Source organism: Scleropages formosus, chromosome 1 (assembly GCF_900964775.1).
Source record: "Scleropages formosus chromosome 1, fSclFor1.1, whole genome shotgun sequence".
NCBI lineage: Eukaryota > Metazoa > Chordata > Actinopteri > Osteoglossiformes > Osteoglossidae > Scleropages > Scleropages formosus.
In genome coordinates, this window is record NC_041806.1 from 36,785,638 (window position 1) to 36,809,818 (window position 24,181).

At 42.4% G+C, this 24,181-nt stretch overlaps 1 protein-coding gene across 2 annotated transcripts in view; it reads right to left on the minus strand.

The window, feature by feature from the left end:
- ppp2r5a (protein phosphatase 2, regulatory subunit B', alpha isoform) overlaps positions 1-24,181 on the minus strand; it is a 37,487-nt gene that overhangs the window by 2,710 nt on the left and 10,596 nt on the right. Inside the window, exons 2-9 of one of the 2 annotated variants that reach the window (XM_029251361.1) lie at positions 19,761-19,957; positions 10,926-11,027; positions 10,679-10,771; positions 5,180-5,310; positions 3,400-3,459; positions 1,147-1,255; positions 398-451; positions 1-6 (exon numbers count right to left, since the gene is read on the minus strand). The exon at positions 1-6 is cut by the window's left edge and continues 45 nt beyond it. In XM_029251361.1, coding sequence (XP_029107194.1) covers positions 1-6; positions 398-451; positions 1,147-1,255; positions 3,400-3,459; positions 5,180-5,310; positions 10,679-10,771; positions 10,926-11,027; positions 19,761-19,957 — 752 coding nt within the window. The remainder of the gene's footprint in view (positions 7-397; positions 452-1,146; positions 1,256-3,399; positions 3,460-5,179; positions 5,311-10,678; positions 10,772-10,925; positions 11,028-19,760; positions 19,958-24,181) is intronic. The other variant, XM_029251364.1, reaches the window with a different exon arrangement.

Sequence of the window (24,181 nt, forward strand, 5' to 3'; positions counted from 1 at the left end):
TATTACCTGGAAAGTTAGAGATGAATTAACATCAAGATTTTATATTGGAATGCACATTTAAAGTAAAATTACATGATTTTCACAAGCAAAAAAAAATATCATATACTGCTGTCATTGATGTAATTAATTCACTTTTTGTATTTTTCTGTATCTGAGTTATATATCACCTTGGAGAACAGCATCTGCAAAATGAATAAATGTAAAAGTTGTCTGTTACAGAAACCACTGTGAACATCCTCCATCAACAGTGCCTTATTTCTTTCGTGTCACCGAACTGCACTGTATAAATGTTTGACGATGCAAAATACCGATTGCTGTAAGACATGAATGAAATGACTTAGAATGAAATGGGGATTTTTGATTGGGACATTTCTTGGGAAACCTGAAATAGACTTACCGGTTCAGTGAGAGTTGGGTCCTTCTCCAAGAACTGCACCACGCAGTAAGCGAGCTAAAACATACACGATGCATAAACATTGCATCCTCTTTCAGGGTTAATTGAAAGAATTAATAGAAATTAATTAATAGAAAAAGTTAAGATGACCGAGATATATTTGGAATTTGTTCCTTCAGGATTTATTCTGTTTATGATATAGAGACATAAATATTGGAAAAATGTAACAAATACCGTCTGTACCATTTAATGCCAAAATAGCTTTAATTACACAAAAGAGTGAAAGCTTCTGACTCCAGAGGGTGCTACTGTCAAATATAAAAACAAAACTGGCCACTCAATTACAATTTAAAAAGGACTGACACCAAATCTTACAGCTGTTTTCTGCCCTACTACTAAAATCCAAAAAAAATTATAATTTCACATGTATACATGTTTCAGTAACTGGTTCTACATGTTATCATACTATATGATAAGACTTTGATGCAATATGCAAAGTTCTAACGGCGGAATAACAGTCAATTAAGGTTTCCTGAAGTAAAAAATATCCATTTAGATGAACAGATTAAAGTAAGCTATTCAACACAACGTATTTCAAAGTCGAACAGCAGCATTTCAATTACACAGGACTTGCAGACAAAAGAATCCACTAGACTTGAAGTCAGTGAAGTGTTCGCATGAGCTAATGATAATTCAGAGCTCAGCACCCACCAATAGCTCCAATTAAAAGGCAATGTAAAGAGGCTGCATACCTGTGCATGGAACACAGCCAGCCCTTTAGCTGTGTGCATTGGGATCAAGACCTTCATCAGAAACTGCTTGTGTTCAGCCTTAAGCGGCAGTGCAAAGCCATTAATAATGCTGGTGGGAACAAAAGAAACGTCATTACAACCAGAAAGGAAAGAACACCATGATCATGTAACACAGTTTTGGGCCACAAGAACATTGATGTTCGGGGAAATGGACTTCAGAGTTATAGGCTGCATACTCAAGTTCAATGGAAGGGGCTTCACATGACCAACTACAGAGCAGATATGCAACAGCATGTCACTGTATAAATTGTGCAAGTCTATCTGAATAAAAGTATCCACCGGAGTAGGTAACTCGGGGCGCTCGAGGCTCTTTCCACAGGATGGAAATTGCCCTGCCAGAGACTGCCATCCCATCCAGGGTGTACCCTGCCTCACACCTTGTACTTCCAGAACAGCCTCAGCACCACAGTGACCCTGCATTAGAGAAGCAGTTACTTATAATGGATGGGTGAGATATTTTCTGTATATATGCACACATTGTGCACCCATCCACTTCAACACCGGAATCCAAGAAAAGGCAATTAAAACTGAGTTTTTAAAAACTGAGTTTGTTTTTAGCGTACACTAACACACAGAGATACGCACACAATGTCCAGTTCACTGTAAAGAAAAAAAAGACTACAGAACTCTGACAAAGTTTACAGGTACACATTAACAGTATCAAAGAATGCAATTTTAGCAAAAAAAAAAGTAAAATTCCTCTGAAATGGGAACAGGGAAGGCTTAGCATAGTAAAAGTGCTGCAAATCCTTAGGTCACCTCTCCACACATTACAGTGAGCAGCAAAGTAATTATCAGACCATCTCAGATAGGAAGAGAGGTCACCCTCAAGCCCGGGGCACAGTAACAATCTGTAGGGCCCTCTGTCTAAGGCAAGACCATTCCTGTCCTGGATCACGGCAGCTGGCCCAATACCAGCTCAGGTCTTGGACTCGGATCCTGGAAAACTATGGCATCAAATGTGATCATATTGGGGGGTTCTGAAATGATGAAGCAGTTGCCACTCCTTCTCAAGAACTGCATCAGGGCCAGAGTATGTGGATATGTTTATTTATAGACTGAGCAGTGACTGGAAAATTAAAGGAACAAGCCTTAAACAGAACCAGCAGTCCCAACCCTGGTCAGAAGTCAGACACCCAGAGCTTGACAGCTGGACTCCATCATTCTGAATGATGGAACTGAAGTTATCCAGCTTAAACATAACCTTGGTGAACCAGTACCTACTATTAGAACTTGGTAAGACTGCATTGCATCTGCTCTTTTACCCATGATAAGCCGCTGAACCAATGGAAGTGTGTTAAACTTGAGTTCTGAAAGCAAGTGGGGGCTGGTACAGCGGTCTGAACTAAATGGCAAAGGTGTCTGAATCCTCCAAGACCACAACCAAGTTTCCTGGTGCCCAAGGAAACTAAGGCTTCATAAAATCTTGTTCTGCTCCTTCAAAAAGGGTCCGATGGAAGACAATTCTGGAGCATATTTACAAAACAAAATACTTTTCATTCATCTCCTGCACAAGCAGGGATCAGTAACTACATTACATACATTTTTTTTATTTAGCAAGGTGATTTACACTGCTAGATACCCTACTTACAATGGGTCACTAATGCATACATCATTGGAACACACCAAAAATACACACACACACACACACACACACACACACACACACACACACACACACACACACACACCATCTGAAACTGCTAGTCCCATATGGGGTCGCAGGGAGCCGGAGCCTAACCCAGCAACACAGGGCGTAAGGCCAGAGGGGGAAGGGACACACCCAAGGACAGGACGCCAGGCTGTCGCAAGGCACCCCAAGTGGGACTCGAACCCCAGACCCACCGGAGAGCAGGACCCGGTCCAACCCACTGAGCCACCACGCCCCCCACTAAAAATACTGATCATAACAAATCAACTGCACAATTCCCTGATTGTTCAGTCATACAGGATATGAAACCAAATTCTTTTGTAAAACAGAAACTAAACAGTGTCAATAATGTCAAGCTTTATCTGGCAGTCCCATGTGGTGAGAAGAGCTTCTGTATCACTCTGCTCCCTGCTGACCACTGCCATTTGTCCTAAAAGTAGCTACAAGCATTACATTGTTTTGTCACATCCTCTGAGGACTGAATGATCATTCAATGGCCACTATGAATCTGAGGCTTGTGGGAGAACCATGGCCCTGCTTACCTCCCCAAGATCTCCAGCAGCTCTGCCACCCCATTGAAGTGCTCCGTCTCATAGATGAACCTGTTCAACACACAACACAGACAACTCTTAGAACACACCAACTGACTTGATATTCTGTTTTAATGTTTACTCATAAATAATGTCAAATGCTGAAGGTTTTGAATGGAAAGGCCTGGTGTGCCCATGATCACAGTTAAACTAAGCTCTGCCGTTGACTGAGATAAAGCTTCAGCCTCCCATCACCGAGAGGCTGCCCCACATCCCCTGCCTGCACACACGTGTACAGTGATGACAGCAAGCGGTGCCTTTTTGGATGACCTATTTTTGGCATGCTCTACGAGAACGGTCGGGTCCTGCTCCGGTGGAGACCTTCCGTTGCACAGCACTATATTTAATCCCCCACCGCCACAGCAGATTTGCCCTTTCTCACACTCTGGCCATCTGTGGAGCTGGTCACCCACGCCAACCAGCATACGCACCAGCTGAGCAACTCGCATTCAGAGTGTGCTATCTGTTATGTACCACCACACACTTTTCACATATCTTGGATCTTTGTCTCCGACCAGTTCTTGAACTGTGACATTAGTGTTTCATGTTACTGAGGCAAAAAAAATAAACACATGTATGTATTCAAACTGGGGATTACTCTCTTCCTCCAGCCCAGGTCCTTCTACAGTCTCTACAGCTCAGCACTGCTGCTATAGGCACACAGTAAGTGTGTGATCTTGGTAGCCTGAGTGAACCATAACCCCCCCCCACGCACCCTGTGGTGTTACCGTAAAACCCTCAGGAACATGGGACCCCAGGTCCCACAGAGCTGAGACTGGCGCTCTGCTCATCTGCAGATTTAATTAGACTCAAATTCCCACCAGACCTGATAAACCAGCATCTGCTCATACACTTTGTGCGAGAAAAAGGGAAAAAAGGAGGGATTAAGAGTCTTATGTAAGGAAGCAATGTCTGAGACAGTGAGAAGCTGTCCAGGGAATACTGCCCGACAATGGAGTGGAGAGGGCAAGATAAAGCCCTCAACTCTCCCCTAAATGCCTTATCATCCTCTGCAGCTGCACTCCAAGGATGTACTACAGTGAGGATTATAGGCTGTATCATCATTTTGTTTCCGATTGCTGTGAGCGAGCGGCTCGGAGTTCACAGGTCGGCCCGGAGCAGTTTGGTGCGGTTACCAGACCCAGACACACTACGAGGCCCAAGGAGGCCCTAACTAGACCAATGCCAGGCTTGCTCTTGGGAACAGGGCTTCCTGATAACACATTTAGGTCTAGCACTGGAAATGTTTTTAATGGTCTGCTGAAGCACTGCATGGGTACCGTGGGGGAATCAGGCAAACACCACCAAACTGTGGGTCATGAAATAATTAAAAAGAAAGGACACACATTCCTTGAAGTTTGTTTTTCCTCTAGAGTTCGTAAAAGAACTACAAAATGCTGCAGGGGAAAGGTAATAAAACACTGTCCCCTCAGCCATTCTTTCCTTTCATGGCCCCATTGCTGACACTGGTTTCTGGTCCAACTGGCGTTCCGCATTTGTCAATTATTAGCATCAATTTGGTATTTTGTAAAGACTGAATTTTTTCACACGCCATACTTGAGTAATTGTACATTTCGGCAACAAAAAAAAAAAAAAACACATAAAATGATATGGCAAAGCACTAACTAGAGCAGATAAGCAAGGAGGAGTTGGAATTAGAATGACATATATAGACATACATATAGATATTCATCCTCCACAGAGAAAGTCAGAGTCCCACTGTTTATTTTACCGTAAGAAGATGTTGTTGATCTGCTTCCTGATGAAGGCCCTCAGGCCCAGGAACTTGCCATAGATCCGATGCAGGACAGTTTTCAGGAATTCCCTCTCTCTAGGGTCCTCGCTGTCAAACAGCTCCAGGAGCTGCAAGAACAAGCAAGCATCTGTGTTACCCTCAGTTAACAAGGATCTCATGTGAGGCTTCAAAACCTGGCTTTGGATTTAAATTACACATGAACAAAAAAGGACTCTTCTATGAAGTCACATACTAGACTTTTGTTTTCAAATCACAGTAAAAAATAGTAATCAGGAAAACACTGACTTTTTTTTTTTTAACCTCTTATTTTGTATGCAGTCCAATAAACACCTGTAAATAACTGAGACTGTTGTACCCAACACTTAAAATGCAAGTTTACCTTTACCTAGCGAGATTATAGTCTTCAGTAGATATATCAAGTTCAGAACCAGAAGAAGAAGAGTTAAAACCACAAGAACATTGATGTTCGGGGAAATGGACTTCAGAGTTATAGGCTGCATACTCAAGTTCAATGGAAGGGGCTTCACATGACCAACTACAGAGCAGATATGCAACAGCATGTCACTGTATAAATTGTGCAAGTCTATCTGAATAAAAGTATCCACCGGAGTAGGTAACTCGGGGCGCTCGAGGCTCTTTCCACAGGATGGAAATTGCCCTGCCAGAGACTGCCATCCCATCCAGGGTGTACCCTGCCTCACACCTTGTACTTCCAGAACAGCCTCAGCACCACAGTGACCCTGCATTAGAGAAGCAATTACTTATAATGGATGGGCGAGATATTTTCTGTATATATGCACACATTGTGCACCCATCCACTTCAACACCAGAATCCAAAAAAAAAAAAAGAAATTGAAAATCAGCTTCATTTCCAAAACAGGTTGCAAACAAACATCACTATAAAAAAAAAAATAATCCTTAAAAACGATGCCATTCTTTAACTTGGGAATGGCTTTATAACACCAAGTTAAAGAGGAATGAATTGCCATCTGCAGCGGTAGACTGTAAATCTTCTGTTTGAAATGAATCATAACCAATATCAAAGTGTATACAAAAGTGTTTACATTTTGATTTTGCTGGGCACGTTGTACTGATATGAACACAATATCAGTTTAGTCTTGAAGTTTAACATAGGGAATTTAAAGTATACACAGGCATACTGGTGTGAAACAAAATGCCAGGATGCAATTTCTAACATGGACTGTATGCTTAAACATTTCCCTGGAGCTCAACAGATACTGTAGGTGGTCAGTCTAAAAAAAACCCAGACAATAAACCAATCCTAACTAAAACATAAGGGAAAATGCGAGTGACTAAGCTGCAAGCCTTAGAGAATATATGCATTCTTGCTCCTGCAAGTTTGCACTGTCTGCATGTTTCCACTTGACCTCATCTTCACACCCAATTCAAATTAATTCATTAACTGAAATTATGCAGCAGTCTTCTGCACTGGAGACAATGCTATTTGGTAAAAGGGCTGGAAAACATGTTTGCAGTGTAATATTCAGGCCCTATTCCTTAAGAGCATATGACACATGAGGCCTTCTTCAACAGTCACAGTAAAGCTGGCATGCTTCCTTATCTCCCCTCAGTACAACTATAAATAACAGTCAGGAACAGGCATTCCATATATCACAAAACAAGTGCCAAAAACCCAATAAAACTGTTTTTATTATCTCTTTGCATGTGCCAATGAAAACAGGAAGGGCAGTGGTTCTGCCAGGGGCTTGGAAGAGCCTGGAACTGTCCTCCATGTGCACCACGGCATTTTGTTTGTCAACCAAAAACATACATTTTAAGCATGTTTATCTTTTAACAAAGGAGAGAAGCAAATGCATATTTTAACTTTGTCCCACAACATGACATGTTCACTCTGTCCGTAAACAACACCCTTCAGAAGACTGATGGAAGGCTGCGCATGTCAGACCAGCCTAACACAGAACATGACTGAATGGAAGAATGCACCCCCTGCCACGATGCTGACGCATGGGTTTGAGGAGCACTCAAAAAAAAAAAAACAGAACTTGACTCCACATGGGAGGGGCGGTAGGGCTGTGACCACTGTGCACTTCCTACAGGAGATCAGCTTTGGGCTGCCACTGGTCCTCAAGGTGGGAAAGCACCCATTGCTCTTCTCCATGCCAAATGCCAGCAAGGTGACGGTGCAGAGTAAAAATACCCCCTGTATGGGAAAATCCTCTTGAGACATGTGGACCACTCATGAGTACATCTCTCTGTTTTAGGAACTTCTACTCAACAGAAATTGAATTCCACATGGTTTGTAATTTGTGGGTTTTGACATTTATAGTCAGGTGTAACCTGATGAAGTCTTCCACATTCAGAGCTGTTCGCCCCACTGCATCATGTTGAGGGCTGAGAAAGCTAATCTGCAATCAACAGGATGGGTGATTCACAACAATGACGTGCTTCGTTCCCATCACAGGACCCCAAACACATCACCTTATTCATCCCATGCAACACAATAAAAGGTGCTAGTAAAAGGAATCAGTGTCAAATCCAAGACAGTTAGTGGCATGCAATGCAATTTACACATTTACAAAACTCACTATTCTCAACTGCCTGTCCAAGTCAGGGTTGCAGTGACCCACAGCCTATACCAGAAAGAAGGCTCCATGATACGCAGAGTATACCCTGGATGGAATGCCAGTCCATTGCAAGGTAAAAATTACCATAAAAACATTACTTTTAAGTAAATGATTCTGCAGAAGGTTTCGTGTGAGTTTTTCTGCTGACCTTAAGAACTTTATTCTAACAGGGACACCTTGGAAATAAATCTGGCTGCTATTTTTTAAAACCATGAAGAAAAGAAACACTTTGTGCACAGTACCATAAAGTACACACTGTGGAATCAGAATAAAGGTACAAGGCAAACAAAGATTCGCATGGCAGTGAGGGGATGTGGAACCTGTTCCTGTATTTGCCATTCACTATAATGTCAGTTATGTCTCTGCTCCAGTTCTGGGAGATGGAGCAAAGGCTCCTGGTTTTTCTCCTAAAATACCTTGTGAAACAGTGTGGTTTGTTTAAGCTGTCAAATTAATTCTTGTCAGATTTGTACATTTTGTGGGTCAAGACCTTGGTAAAAGAAATATTTGTCTGAAGGTCTGCATGTTCTAAGACAATACAGATAGAAGAGTTTCAACAGATCTTTTTTAATTGGTTCCCTATAAACAAATGACTCATACTAAGTAGGGCTCAGTATAAACCAATTACAGGATTAATGGAAATAAAAGCCAGCGTACATTGTGTGTCCACAGGACCAGAGCAGACAGACACCTTGTAAGTGATGAATTCTTGTGGCTCAATCTCATAGCATACAACACAAAGGAAGAGCAAATTCCCTCACCGCTTCTTGTTGAACTCGAAGCTCATCTCATGCAACCATTAAACCACTAAAACAGATTTTGTAAGACTCTTCAGCCAATGGTGATACCTTTATGTGAGGAAAGAACCTTACATAAGCCACCCAAAGTAAAACAACACAAGAAAGATGTCCACTTTCATTACCTGAAAATAAAAGTATGGATTTTTTTCTTTTTTTTTTTTTTTTTTTAAAGAAAAAGACTAATTAAAAACGGAGTAACAGCCTTCGTAAACACTCACTTGGCAAGACTTGCGACCTTTGAAAACACTCATATACGCTTTTTTTTTAATGCAATAAGAACAATGGGTGTTTCTCATTAAAAATGTTACCCTAAGCATATCACAAACAAACAACGGCTTGTTTTTCTTTCTAAACTAAAAATGTTAGAGAGACTTGTATAACTGACAATCATTAAACTAGACTTTAATCACCCTCACAGTACCGATGAGGGAAGCTAAAGTAATACAACCAATCCCTGCCAAAAAAAAAGTTTGCTCTGTTTAACGTGCTAGTAAATTATAGAAGTTGAGCAGGCTAGTTTGCTAGACTAGTGTTTCATTCTTTAGGATCTCCAGCACCATTTATTCCAAACCTTTCCTGTAGGCCACACCACTATGAAAGCACAGGCCAAAGCAGTCAGATGCCTTAACTAAACCCCTGAAACACAGCTCCCCTCCACCAAACAGGAGCCATGCAGGAAACACAGAGCTATTAAAAGGCCCAATGAAATGAGGACATAATGGAAAACGGGGTCCCCAGATCTCAGAAAGGGCTCCGCAAACCCACCAGAGTTCTTTCTACCTGTCTTGGAGCACTGCTCAGTAGGTGTGTCCTCTGAGATTTCCATGCACAGCTCAAAATCACTCAGATATTTCAAAATATTTCTATTCATTGTTATCCTGAATTACATAAACTAAAAAACCTGCACTGCACTGGTTGCGGAGCAGCAAAATTTGGAACCAAGAAGCAAATTAAGTCAAAATAAAATAATCTTCAAGGTCTCTTTTCTTGAATAAAAAGACATGCTTGAATGGTTTGGTAATTTGAGTGGGTTTCACATTTAATGTTCAGTTTTGTTCAAAGCAGTGAGCATAGTGATTAGATATTCAAAAAAAATGACATGTAAAATTAGGCTTTTCCCTGGAGTCCATTACTGATGAGCTTGAGCCCCATTGAGATTCACCAGCCTTTAAAAAAAAAAAAAAGATTCATTTGCTAAATAATATTGCAAATGTATTCCACACGTGAATGCTCCTGTAGCAACAAGTGTAGTGAGAAATATGCAGTCCTGTAACCGAAACCCATGTCCTGACAGAACATGTGAGAAAGGAATGGCTGTTTTCATGAACTGACTTGAATGGCATTCAGCTCTATGGTTTTTATCATTCATTTATTTGGCTGTAGCTCTGTCTTATTCCCTTTCACTACAGACAGAGTAGCAGCTTATAGATTCATCAAGGTCTCCGAAGTACACTAATGTCAACCCTAAAGCCTGAAACAGGGAAGGGTAATGAGAAAAAAATATATATACAGTGTATCTGTCTCTCATCGGGTCAGTTTTGTGCTCCAGTGGAAAACCAATACACTTGAAAGAGAACCAAATGAATGTGTGTCAAGCAACGCCCAATTATTTTCATCAGTTTGCATACTCAACAGCATGTCCGTTTCTTCAGAAGCTTCTCTCAGCGCTTTGGTCAGAGGGCATTTTTTTTCCTGCTAATGTAAAAAGCTGAGGTTTTCAACAAAATGAGTACTCATCAGCTCTCTGAATTTACCTGTAATTCTTTAACCTAGTGCACTATATAGTAGCCCCACACAAAGGATTCAAGTGAGGTTACAGTGTGTTGAGGGAACACAACAATTAAAACTATACCTGATAATCAGCACTAGTCATGTGATTAACTGCTAGCCTCCTCCTGCAAAAACCTGGATTTATTTTTAATGGTTCAATTAGGCAAGGTGGAAATCACTAATATTTCAAAATAACTACGAACAGGTCTCAACTCAAGTGACCGGTGTAAATCCAAAGCTTTCCTTAAACAAAAAATGAAACATGTCAAGAAAGAAGGGTCTCAAAATACCCACTGTACCTGCAGAACAAACTTCTGATCGATGTAGCGTTTCGCAATGCTTGGCTGGAAGTCCGGGTTCTCCAAGAACCTCAGGAAAAACTCATACACCAGCTGAAACACAGTATTGGTTCACTATTAGCTTAGACAAAAGATTGCTTAATACTTCCTAGATTACGTTCAAGTGTCTTTCAACATCACCACCTCACCATATTTTACATGTTTTCATAATGAAAGATAATACTGATAAAAGTAAATCACTCCTTACCTGTATATGGGGCCAAGCCGCCTCAAGAGTGGGCTCATCTTCTTCAGGGTCAAAGTCGGGGTTTTCGCTTGGAGGAAGTGTCCGGAAAATGTTGGTGCTGATCTAAAAACAAAATCAAGCTGTGTGAGGTTTCTACTACTGCTTCCTCTTCGAACATTTTAGCTTGGCAAGACCTGCACGGTACAAATCACCACCACACTAACAATGAAGCTTTGTGCAAAAGATTTATTGAGTGATTTGCAAAGACTTATTTCTGGATGCTCCTGAAAATCTGATATATTTTTCAGATGCAGAAAACAACTCAACCCTTCCAACACTACACAGTGCTAGCTTGCCAACTTGTCCCAATGCCACCACCCAGACTACCAAACCAAACTTACTAGACTGCTACCTTAAAAAGTGTCCAAACCGCTTACCACACAACACACAGATACTCAAGTTTGGTATTTACTGCCTACTGACACGTCACACTGAAACTCTACTTTTCCTTCCCAATGTCAGCCTTGTCAATTTTGTTAGACAAACATCTGTTGCTGAACAAGTATTAACAAACGGAACCCAAAGAATTCACTTCTTAAATTTTACTTAAAGCAATGAACTATTTACATATTGCAGCAAGTGTCTTGAATCAACAGCAAACAAGGACAAATGAAAAAAAACATGAGATTTCATTCGATTAATGAGGGAGGAAAAAACTTTGAGAGTAACAGAAATATCCAAATACCACTGCTCTCATTCTGTTTCCATTCATCCCCATCTAAGGCTGCAGGATGGTGTTTCTCACTTTAATGCAACACAATTACAATGAGACTAAGAGCTGCTATATTTAGCCAACCAGACTCTGATGTAGATGATTTTCTACACATCTGGAGTAATTACTTACATTTACATCTGTTTAATTACATGATGCTTTTCTCCAAAGCAAGTTACAATGTTAAGCTATTTGCAATTATTTACTCATTTATACAACGGGGTAATTCCACTGGAGCAATTTAGGGTTAGTACCTTGCTCACGGCAGGTACTATAGCTGGAGGCGAGACTCAAACCTGCGACCTTTGGGGCCGAAGGCAGCAGCTCTAACCACTATGCTACCAGCTGCCCCTCTACTTCTGATTTTGAAACATCTGTAGCAGTGTCATGAGCTAATTGTAAACAAAATGTATGTTTGCACACAAACTTTTCAGTAACTTGTTTTTTCCAACTTGAGGTTTTGTCAGCAGCTGGCTGTGAACTTGCAGCATGCCCTGACAGTACTGACTGCAGAATCGAGCGGTAAACTGTATAGCGTGGGCTCTCCGACTCTCCTGCAGGAGCCAAACCTCCTGTACCACAGCCGCATCACCACAGACAGCCCCGTGACCTTTCGGTCGAAAGTGCTTCAGAGCATCTTTGGGCACACTTACACCGGGACAAACAAGGCGGACGGATCAATGCTTCGACGTGCAGGAGAGAGCTTCTCGTGTTCGCACAATGCTAGCTGGGGCCAATTAACCGCAACTATTTTTACACTTTTTAGAATGAAAAACTACTGCAGTCTCCTACCACAGGCTGAGATTCTGCAGTCTGCTGCTGGACTGTGCGATTAGTGAAATACACCAACCGACAAGTACTGAAGATTAATGAATATTTAGGAATTAATCCACCGGAACAGTTCAAAATATGAAATAGCGGTCAAATCACAAAAACCCTACAAAGCAGGGAAATTACAGCAGACTTTTCAGATCAATAATCATTTCAAGGGGCCAACGGAACAGTAGTTCCAGTAGTACTCGTGTGATGAACATTGGTGCATATAGTGGAAAGAAACTAACTTAAGAATCACGCATCTGCAACCATGTCTCTTTCTCTTAATCTAATGCACAAATTGTATCCTCCGAGATGTACGTCGCTTTGGAGAAAAGTGTCTGCTAAATGAATAAATATAAATGTAGTTGTACACCTACACAGGCATGTGTGTGCATTTGTCCAAAAGGGGTCTTTGGAGCATGCAACTGGGGTAGGTTACTCCACTTCAACTCCCATCACATTATGAGAAACTCACTAAGTACACCCTAAGACAAACCTTTGATTATGTAACTATTCTTGCCTTGTATCATTTTTTTAAAAAACAGGTGACGTTTATCAATTCTAAAACTTCTTCTAGATTAAATATATAATAAAAATACTGTATTGTTCTCAGGAAGTCATCGGTCGACGGGATGTGGTGAATATTATTCATTACAACAGAGTTCCAGTGTTTTTTTTTTTTTTTTTGGTCTCCACTCACACACCAGAGCAAGTGACCACTTCTACAAAGTGATCTCTGGGGGGCCAGACGATGACTGCGAAGAACTTGTTTCCTCCTCTTCCCTCGAGCACAGTAAACACTAGAGTTCAAGGCTACGATTTCAAAAGGGTATACACGCAGCCCCACCTTGTACAACCAAATACAGTCAAAATATGAAGCATCAAAGAGCCTCTTCCTCTCCCTCTTGCTGGACTCGCTCAGCCTCCATTTGCATCCATCACCACAACATGCCTGCCTAAATTCTAACAAAGGTTACTGCAAAGACTCTTCTTTTAAAGCACAGAGCAATGATTTTCCCGATGGCATTTAAACAAACTGCGAGAGTTGGCAACCCGTAGAGGGTCGGTCTGTTTGAGAACGCAGAAGTGCGCTCCGGCTCACGAGGCGTGACTTAAGGACACGGTCTTATAAATTTGAGAAATACGTCGAGTCCCCCCTCCAATCACTTGACATTTATAACACCAATAACTACTGCTTAAACAATTAGAAGAGCTGAAAAAGAGGAGAAAGTGTGGAAAAAGTTGCTTCGTTACAATGAACATGACTCACACTCGATTCAGGCAGAAACAGAACCGCCTCTCATGAAAAGCCTGTAATTCAAATAAAGCCGTTCGCCCTGAACAGTTGTGTCCCAAAGGCATCCGTGTTTTAATCACAGATAGCACTATCAGAAAGTCTGTTCTGGGGGAAAAAAGGCGTGACGGATCTATAGCGGACCCTGCATTACAATTCAAACATACAGACTGTGCTTCGAGGCAGGTCATCTCCACTGTAATCACATGTGCCTATTTTTAGGAACAAGATTGAGGAGCAATTTGCCAGGCTTGGCTGAGGTAGCACTTTTGCTGGGTGTCCTTTAAATATGCTGAATGCTAAACCAAAGTAAATAGCTAGGAAAACGTAATTATAGCATTACTGTGATACAAAACAATAGTAAAAAAAAAAAAACTAATACTTGCTATAAAAACATGAAAACACTATTACTGTTGTTTCTTACTAAGACGCTGACGTCCACCAAACGCAGTTTCAACGAGTAGTAAAAAAACATCCAGAGAACCAAACACAGCAAAAGCATCCATTTGGTCCTTCTGGTTTCCATCAGCTGGGCCAGTCTGTGACAGGTAGCCAGAGGTACCAAACCACCAAAGGCTTCATTGGGGTTCTGAAAGCAGCCGGACCACCTGGTATACTGCCAATAGTGAGCATGGGGGGGGACCCTCTACCATATAAAATTAAATTTAAAAAAAAAAAAGAAAGAAAAAAATTGTAGGAAGGTTATCAGGATTCATCCATCCTGCATTTGATGCACCTACTCAAGTGATGAACGTCGGTGCATCAAGTGGAAAGTAACAAAACTAGGTTTACTTAAGAATCACATGTCGGCAGCCATGTCTCTTCCTCTTAACGTAATGCACTAATTGTATTTTCACCGAGGTGTACATCGTTTTGGAGAAAAGCATCTGCTAAATGAATAAATGTAAATGTAATAAGGAAGTATGAAGGTGGACAAAGACAATCGTCTATAGCACGGGAACAAGGTTGAGCAATATTGACTGGGAATACGATAGTGATGGATGCTGCAAGTATACAGGAGCACGTGACAGGAACAGCTAGCACGAAAACAACAATAACAAAGAAACGCCACAGTGCACCAACTCAGATGGAAAAATGATAAATTACGCAACAACAACATCCTCTTGTGTGCCAGCATACAGTAAAATATGGTACGCATACGGGCGGCACGGTGGCACAGCAAGTAGCGCTCCCTTTTCACAGGGCCTGGGTGGTACGAGAGGACATGGGTTCGATCCCCACTCGGTCTGTGTGGAGTTTGCATGTTCTCCTCGTGTCTGCAGGGCTTTCCTCCGGGTGCTCTGGTTTCCTCCCACAGTCCAAAAACATGCTGTTCAGGGTCACCTATAGTGTGTGAGTGACAGAGAGAGTGTGTTCCACTGATGTATGGATTGTGGAGTGACCCATTGTAAGTAGTGTATCTAAGCAGTGTAAGTTACCTTGGTGAATCAGGTGTGTGGGCTCATAGTAACACTACATAGAGTTCATTGAAAGTCGCTTTAGAGAAAAGCATCTGCTAAGTAAATAAATGTAAATGTACCACCAGCAACAAGCTTAATGGATCTCTGTGCGCAATGCCTCACGGTACTCAACAGTCATGTGGAAGAGTCTTGCCAACACAATCACCCATAGGCTCAGAGCCACTGAAAAGGAAACAATAGGTCAGTACCATTTAAACAGGTCAAAATTCAGCATACAACTAACAAAATTAATAACCGACTCCACACACATCCTTGTTTTGTAAGATGCTTAGAGAGTGCTGATGAGTTGTCAATCTACGGCATTTTGCAAAATGCTCAGCATTAAAAGAGGAAAAATATGCATCCAGAAAACACAAAAGACTGAATAATCAAAGACTGGCTCAGAGACTATTGTAGCAACGCTACCTAAAATGCAAACTCTAAATAGAGACAGTAAGTAGCATAGTTGTTCCAGTCACCACCTTACAATCAAAGGTCCTGGGTTCAAATCCTCCTTCCGGTTTTTTAGACCTGGATCAAGGTATTCAGCTTAAATAGCATAGTAATAAAATGACTCAGTTGCATAAACAGGTGAACAATTTTATGTACGTGATACAACTCACTTTGGAGAAAAGCATCAGCTAAATGAATAAGCGATAATACCATCTGCGGCCCTTTTCACTGCACAGGCAGTTGTTACATTACACAACTCGTACTTTTTTAGTACTGCACATGTGAACCATGGTAAGAATTCATTGTCTGACACATTCGGTGTGTTGGAGCAGAGGTTTTTTGCGTTGTCATGGTGATACTGTTTTAAAAAGGGAGATGCTAACTGACTACATGTTCAGAAGTACACCAATGATAAATATTGAATCTATCACAATCATCTTCAGACTGAAAAATGAGGGGGCTGTGAGGAGAGGATATGTTATAGCACTAATTAAAGCCTTCCGCATAATCTCTGCACATTAGACCAAAAATGGATGAATGCAAGAGCACTGCATGAAGCATAAACCGGGAAAGTGTTCATAGGCTCCTAACGCTGTCAACCTGATTATGATGTTCTCATGCCTTTTTTTTTAGAAGAACAGACTGTTATATAGAACAACCACCTACTCAATTCAGTGTTCTTCTTATGGTTATAACTCCATGCTTACACCTTTAGGCTTCTAAACAACAGCCATGCCAAAAATACTCAAAAATTCTACCAAAACAAAGGGAAAAAAGAAACATGTATCACAACAGATGACTTAGGGGACTTTTAGGCAAAAGGATGAAAAGTAGCTCACAGCCATGTTTAACTCAGTAGACTGCAGGTAGAGCAAATACAGGCATTTATGGCTAGAAAAAGGGGTAGGAGAAGCCCTTTTCACATACAGTATGTGGCAAACCAACAGAAAAATTTTTTTTCAAAAATACACCCATCCTTTCTTAAAAGCTGAGGAATAATGTCGCACTCCTATTTTCTCAGCGGTACCATTAATTTCTTTGTTGTGTAAATTGTGTACAGGAAATGCTTCTATGGGCTGAGACAGCTGATCAGGCAAAACTGTCTCTTGCAAACCTGCATTCTCCAAAAAGCCCAGAAATACAAAAAATTAAACCGCTACTAATATAATAGTAAGTAATAAATACCCCCCACCCACCACCCCAAGACTGGTACTGCAGTGTGCACACATTTGAACTGAATTTTTTTGTATGATCAACAACACATGCTAAACCATATTCAATAAACTACATACTGAAAAAAATCCAGCTTTGAAAAGTAGTTCTCTCCTTCACTTCTTAGGCATTTAATATTTGGTAACTGCCCCTTAGCAGCGATTGCAGCCTCAAGGCTATTGCGGTATGTTGTAATCGGTTTTCCCCACATTTTACAGGTTTAATATTTATCTTTTCTTCTTCGCAAAAATGTTACTAGCAGGATACTTTGGGAGCAACAGCATACTCTTACAACCATAAATTCCTGCCATAGATTTTTTAGTGAGGAATTTGACGGGACAACTTAAGGAGTGTCAGTTTCTTAAACCATTTAAGAGTAACTTTGGATTTGTGTTTGGGATCATTGTTTTGTTGAAGGAGTCCAACCTTCAGATCTTTTGCAGATTTATCCAGCATCCCTCTACATTTTGCTCCACTCATTTTACCCTGTATTCTGCCAACCCTACTAGTCCATGCTGATGAAAAGTAACCTCTGAACATCATGCTGCAACCACACTACAATGTGGGGATGATGTTGGTGATGTTAAGCTCTTTTTTATCTTTTAAACAACACACAGCGCTTTGTATTCGCGCCAAACATGTTTTATCTCAGATCACACGACGACATTCCTCATTCTTTCAGTAGCTCCTATATACTTGTCGAATTCAAATCCAGTTCTTTGCCACTGTACCGCATAGCCCAGATCAGTGGAGTACCTGGGTAACTGTTGATGGACTGAGTCCCATCTTACTTGTGATATGCTGCAAACCCTCAAGAGCTGTTTTTGGCCTCTTGACTGCTTCTCTGACCATTTTCTTCATGTTCAGCCGCTCAGTTTTGGGGAATGACCTGGGTACTTTTGTGTCTAATTTCATTTCCTAATAATTCATCTAACAGTGCTTCTTGGGATTCTCCGTGCTTTTGAAATGTTTTTAAATGTGACTTGTGTCTGTCAACAACTCTGTTCCACAGTTCTAGGGGAAGCGCTTGTCACCATCACTGGAAAAGGTGCCACTCCAGAATCACCATGACCATGAACACTGACCTAACTTTATGAAGAGGAGCAAGGTGTGGAAGCTCTCTGTAGGCTTTATGCTTACCAGGGTAAATCATTTGGCAGAAGCATATCCAGTTAACTGCTCAACTGTTTCTGAACTTCGGTGCACATATGGTATGACAGAAAACAGCCTACCTTTCTGAGGCCAAATCTTTAGACAGCATGACTTTATATGAACAGTAAGCATGAAGACTGGCATAAAGCAACAGATAATGGGAACACAGGACAGCTGGTAGCGTAGTGGCTAAAGCTACTGCCTTTGGATCCAAACGTTGCAGGTTCGATCCCCGCTTCCGGCTGTACTACCCTTGAGCAAGGTGCTTACCCTAAATTGCTCCAGTAAAATTACCCAGCTGTATAAACAGGTATAAAATTGTAGGGATCTAAACATTGTAAGTCATTCTGGAGAAATGAATCAGTGTAAATGTGAACACAGCTTATTTTCTAAGAGTGCTGAAAATGCAACACAAGGCTTACTGTTCATTGGGGTCTGGGTTCCTTTTCCATTTAAGCTGTCAGCATGCCGAACCCCTCTCCGCCAGCCTGCACTAATCCCCCACGGGGGTATTCCTCCAGGGCGAACCCACAGGATCCACACGTTTGTGTCCCTGTGTAATTACCGGCTCCACCTGGCAGCACGCGGCTGAGTCACGGCCGCAGCACCCCGGTAATGAAAAGCAAATAGCTCTCGGGGCAAGCAGCACTCCCCTCCTCCACGACTGCCATTTCGGGAGACACGGCAAGCAAGAGTTGCCCTACGGCTCCAAATCACTTCCACCGGGGTGGAGCATTCAGAAATGCGCAAACTGACGCAACTATTAGTACATGTGTCATGGCAGTGACAGACAAGTGCTGGCTTGTTGACCCGATAAGAACAGCGCATATGGGAAGAAAGATGCAAAAATCTTTTCTCAGTTTGATATTTTAGCCGTTTTTTAACTGTATACGGCCTGAACAAGTTCACAGAAACGTAGAGAAAGGCAAGGCTTAAGACTGGATGTAAATGTTGTCATGCCCCAAAATAAAGAATTGAAAGCCTGGACATTCTAGGAAGTACCAACACCACTTTTTTGTGTGTCAAAAACAAAACCTACACTGTCAACACACATCAACATTGTATTCTCTCAGAGATGTTTAAGCTTAAGTTTGTTCAAGACAGTTGTAATGTTATCCACCCTTGCTCTTAAAGAAAACCCAAAAGTGTACTAACTAAATACTGCTGAACCTACATATCTGTGGTTTTAGCTCCAGTAAAGGCAAACAGCTTTAAGTGTTATTGGAAGAATGTTGTTTGAGCCGAAGGTATAACAGTTACCACTTCCTCTCCACAGTAAAACTTGTGTAAACCAAGGAAACTGCAGTAAAACCAGCCACCGTCACTTATACATAATTTGTGTGACATCTCCGTGGCTCTGAAACAGACCGTTTTGTAACAAAACCCTTACAAGCTCCAGAAAATGCTGGTTCTCAGAAATTAGAAAGTAATTTTGCCAATCATTGCCAAAAATGCACGGCACCAAATTTCTTCAAACACACACTGCATTTGAAACTATTTCACGCAAGAACCTTCTTGACTGAAACAGCTTTCCAACGTAAATCGGTTTATTCCACAGTATTGCACACAAACTCCACCAAAAACACACTCTCTCACAAAAAGTAGGCTAACACGGCAGGTTCTAACTCAACTCAACCGCAACTGCGAAACGGCGAATGAAATATCAAGTTAAAAGGATTAGCAAGGAATTCACTTACCATGTTGGTAATGTCTGGGTATGTCGACTCCACCAGGACACCCCTGTTCGTGGACACGTATTCCACCAGCTCGCTGAGTGTCGCACGCTTTATCTCTTTGCTCTTCAGGTCTATCACCGAGTCCATGAAGTCAAAGAGCACGCAGCACTGCTGCAGCTTCTGGGAAAAGAGGTCCAGCTGCTCACTGGAAGGTGCATCTGCAAGCAGACAAGACCAACCAATCATCAGGGCCATGAGTGGAATTCTCTGCTAAAATCTCTACCAGCAACGCCCGCTGCATGAAATTCAGAATCACAAAATCTTGGAACCCTGCTGTAGAAACGGCATCCAAAACAAAGGTTCTCTTTAAAATCAAAACATAAATCAAGCAATAGCTAAAGGAAAGATGACAACCTATTCCAACTTTTCAAGATGTACCTGCATTCAGTCTACTTTCTCTTATCGACTCCTCCGAATCGAGAACAGCAACTTCCAAGTGTACAGTATTCAGGGTAGAAAAGGAGGTATAAAACACACTGGGAATTTTGAGCAGACATCAAGTATGACCTGCAAGAGATTATAGAGCACACCTGGGCCTTCTCCAAATCGCAGGGCATACATTCCCTGCAGGATTTAACATGATTATCAGCGGGTTTCTTCTCAACTGTAACCACTGAGCATACAGTAGAGCACTGGCGTTGAAGGTCCTGTGTGTTCACTGCTCTTTGCTATAATGTCTGATTTAAAACATCAGTGCACCTATTTTCTTGATGTGTCCAAAGGATCTGATCTTTTTATTAAAATTACAAGAAACATGTTTTGGAATTTTTGTTTAAATGCACAAATGCTGGTCAGAGCGAACACACATGACCACTTTTCATCTCGACGCCGACGACAACGTAGTGCTGAGCAGAACAACGGGTATCACGCAGAGAATATATTACACCAGACCACACCAACCTCTGGAGCTGAAGCCAGTGTTGGAGGCATTTCTGAGCAGCGTTGTGAAACGAAGTAATACCCTTCAATGACATACAAAGCAATGCACTGACTCTACGCACTACACCCGAAGAGTGACCGGTGTCGAGGTACCAGAGGATGCAGCAGCTAGTGACTCCTGACCATCCCCACAGGAGAGGATCACACTTATTTTTAATTCAATTTTTTTTTCTTCAATTTTTACTATAACGCTCATCTCACACAGTGACACAGATTTCAGCACAGAGCCGTCACCGCAAACCCTAGATGCGAGGGCTCTCAAACTAGCTGACTCATAGCACAAGAGCAACAGTCAGGTAGAAGTCGCCATTTGACTAGTTTCACACACCACCATTTACCATACTAGCCAGAGCAGCGACACGTGTGCTGCAATACGCCACACGTCCTCGCTAATATCTCCAATTGGATGCCGATACGCAAACACCAACAGCATCACAGCCAGCCAGGCCGGTCGCCCACGCACATGCTGCATGTGGCACGTTTCACATAGAAGTCTCACACACGCACAAACGGCGCACGGGCCACTCGACGAATCCACACCGCTTCGCTAACCGCAGCTCTGGGAAGTACAATGTCACATTTACATCAGCATGTGACGGCAGCTCGGCCTGCCTCTGTGCTGCCCCTCACGGGCGCTACCCTACAAAGTTGAATGTCCCGATACAAAACGTGACACCTTGTATATATGCTCACGTGTCAAAGACATTTAATTTTTCCAAAAGTTAGACGAAACACAAGCGCGCAGATATCAGTGCTCGAGACATATTATAAACTTAGAAGCTCAGGAATATGACCAGTTTTACTTTTTATTTCAGGAAACCATGAGAACTTAACACTGGCCCATTTTGTCGGCAGGTGATTATTTTCCAGAGATGAATGTGCGCTTTGATGCTTTGCGACAGACGCAAGCGGAGCCGAGCAGAGCCCGCATTTGCTGATCCGTCATCCTTTCGGTGCCAGCGCGTCTTGCTAATCCAGTCCGCTTCAGTTTCTCAGCGACGGCCACAACGCTGACCGTGTGACAAGGACAGAGGGCTTCGGTCTGAGACGGCATGTGCCCTCGCGCACAGACCAAACACACACAGCAGGTGCTAAGACCACCTCATTAAAGCGCAGGGATGAGGGCCAACAATCTGCCCAACAGCACGTTCCTTATGGATATCATGTTTTATAAAAACCACATCAACAGCGCTGACCAGCGCTCTGGTTTCCTCCCACACTTCAAAAAAACATGCGTTTCAAGTGAACTTGTGACTCTAAAGCACCTATAGTGTGTGGAAAGTGCAAATAAATGACTGTGTACTCGGGTGCATCCGCCAGGGCTCACTCTGCCTCATGTTAAGGAAAACTGTTGGGCAGGGAAATTATTTGAATTAATTTCTCCTGCTGAGCCCCTGTAATGAGGTGATGAACAGCTGCATGACTGCAGTCACAGGGTATAACGTAAAGCTAAAGACGAACAACCTACAAGAAATGACACATGCGAGCGTTTGTGCGGGTTTGCATTCGCTACACACCCGGAAGTTCCCCCTTATTTTGCTCACGTGAAATCCTACGGAAGCATACCGTGCCTATACTCCACTAGTTCCGCGTCTGGAAGGCATTCATCCGGCCGATTTTCAACGCTCTATCGAGCGCACCGAAAGGTTAAGCGACCGGTCCCTCCGACGGCCTTGTGCTGCCGAAACAGGGTGAGAAGAGCAGCGAGTCGCCCGCACCCTGGCAGTGGATAGCAATGAGCCAAATGCCAGACACTTTTAGTTAAAGGGAGCAAACGGCGACCTTTTCGCCTACTCTGTTCGGCGTCCACGCCCTCAGTGAGTTTCACACCTGGCAGATCAGCAGCGTTGGTGCTAAGGTGCACCAAGAATAAGCTCCATTTTTCACGTACTCCACCTACACATTCACCGGGCAGAGCAGGCCTGGAAATGTGCAATTGCTCAAGTAAGAGAAGTCCTCGTTCAAAGCGGGGGCGGCTCCCCACCTCTCACCAGCTGCCCGGGGGTTCGCGTAGTAAGGCGTGCGACTCGGAGGCGAGGTACAAACCGCGGAGCCGAGCCCTGCCGAGCACCGCTTCCCAACGCCCCACGGATTCCACAGCACTCGCCGGTTAAGTGCGGAAGGAGCCGGAGAGGCGAGTTCAGCAGCTCGCAAGCAGTCGCGAGAATCAAGGACGGAGCGCACGTCGACATTCCCGGCTTCCACGAGGGGTCCGCGTGTTGTCCGTACAGCAGCCTGAAGGAAATCGTCTGCACCGGAACCAAACCTTTCTTGAGAATTTCACGTTAGCAAAACGATGAACCATGGCCTCATACACAGATGTTTCCACCTGCTAACTTCCTCATTCTGAAAGAAGGTGCATGGGTCCACACATTTATTACCTGTTCGCGCCAATAAAAACCTTTCCCTGCCTAACAACCAACAGGAGTAAAGAAAAAAATAATAATGCTAAAGACTTACAAGGGAACAAGAAGTCTAGATAAGATGAAATTCAGCCATACAACAGCATCACACACAAGTTTTCCACAGGAAACTTCTCAGCAAAAAAAAAAAGCAAAAGAAAAAAAAAAAAAAAGAAACACCCAAATTACTGACTAATAGCAAAAGCGCATAATAAATCAGGAGTTATACACTAACGGACGCTGCAAGACTGACTCTGCAGCTCCAACAGATAAAGTATATTTCATAATCCAAGCATTTAGTGCTTTTTATTTATTATTGTGGTGGTGCTACAGAAAAGAGCGGCATCTGTGCCGACATGCACCGCACAACTCAAACGCTTTACAGTCCTTTATTAATGCCGACCTGACCTGCACTGTGTGGAGGCTCATATTCCAAAGCATACTTTCTATACCGGAGGTCCCGTTTCAGGCCACTCGGTTTCTCATATTTATGACAGCTAAAGGTGAATTAACTCATCTATCAAACAGGTTTTTAAGTTAAAAAAAAACAAAACAGTAGTCTGCATGTCTTGCCCAGAATATCAGATGGACATACATATGACATGCAGACACCCCTCTACTTACGCAAATTTGACTTGAATAAATCTGGATTTACAGAAAAAATTCCCGGTATACACATTATTTACAGACGGTGCTTATGCAAAACGTCTGAAATACGTTAAGTGCAAGTCGGTGTACCAGACAAGGCAGGAAGCTGCATCTTCCCAGTTCCCAGTTTTGAGCCATGAACGCATCTCCTTTCGTTAGCGTAGTGCCATTTTCCCCCCTATTTTCTACCCTTGTCATTATTTTCAACGCCTGGCGGTAAATGTGCACTTGAAGGAAAAAAGAGAACAGTCTCGCAAACAAATACGATCGTGAAGGATGTGGCATGTATAAAAGAGCACGTGAAAGAAACAGCTAGCGTGAAAACAACATTAACGAAGAAACGTCAAGGTGGAATAACAGATGGAAAAATTATTATTATTATTAGTCTATGCT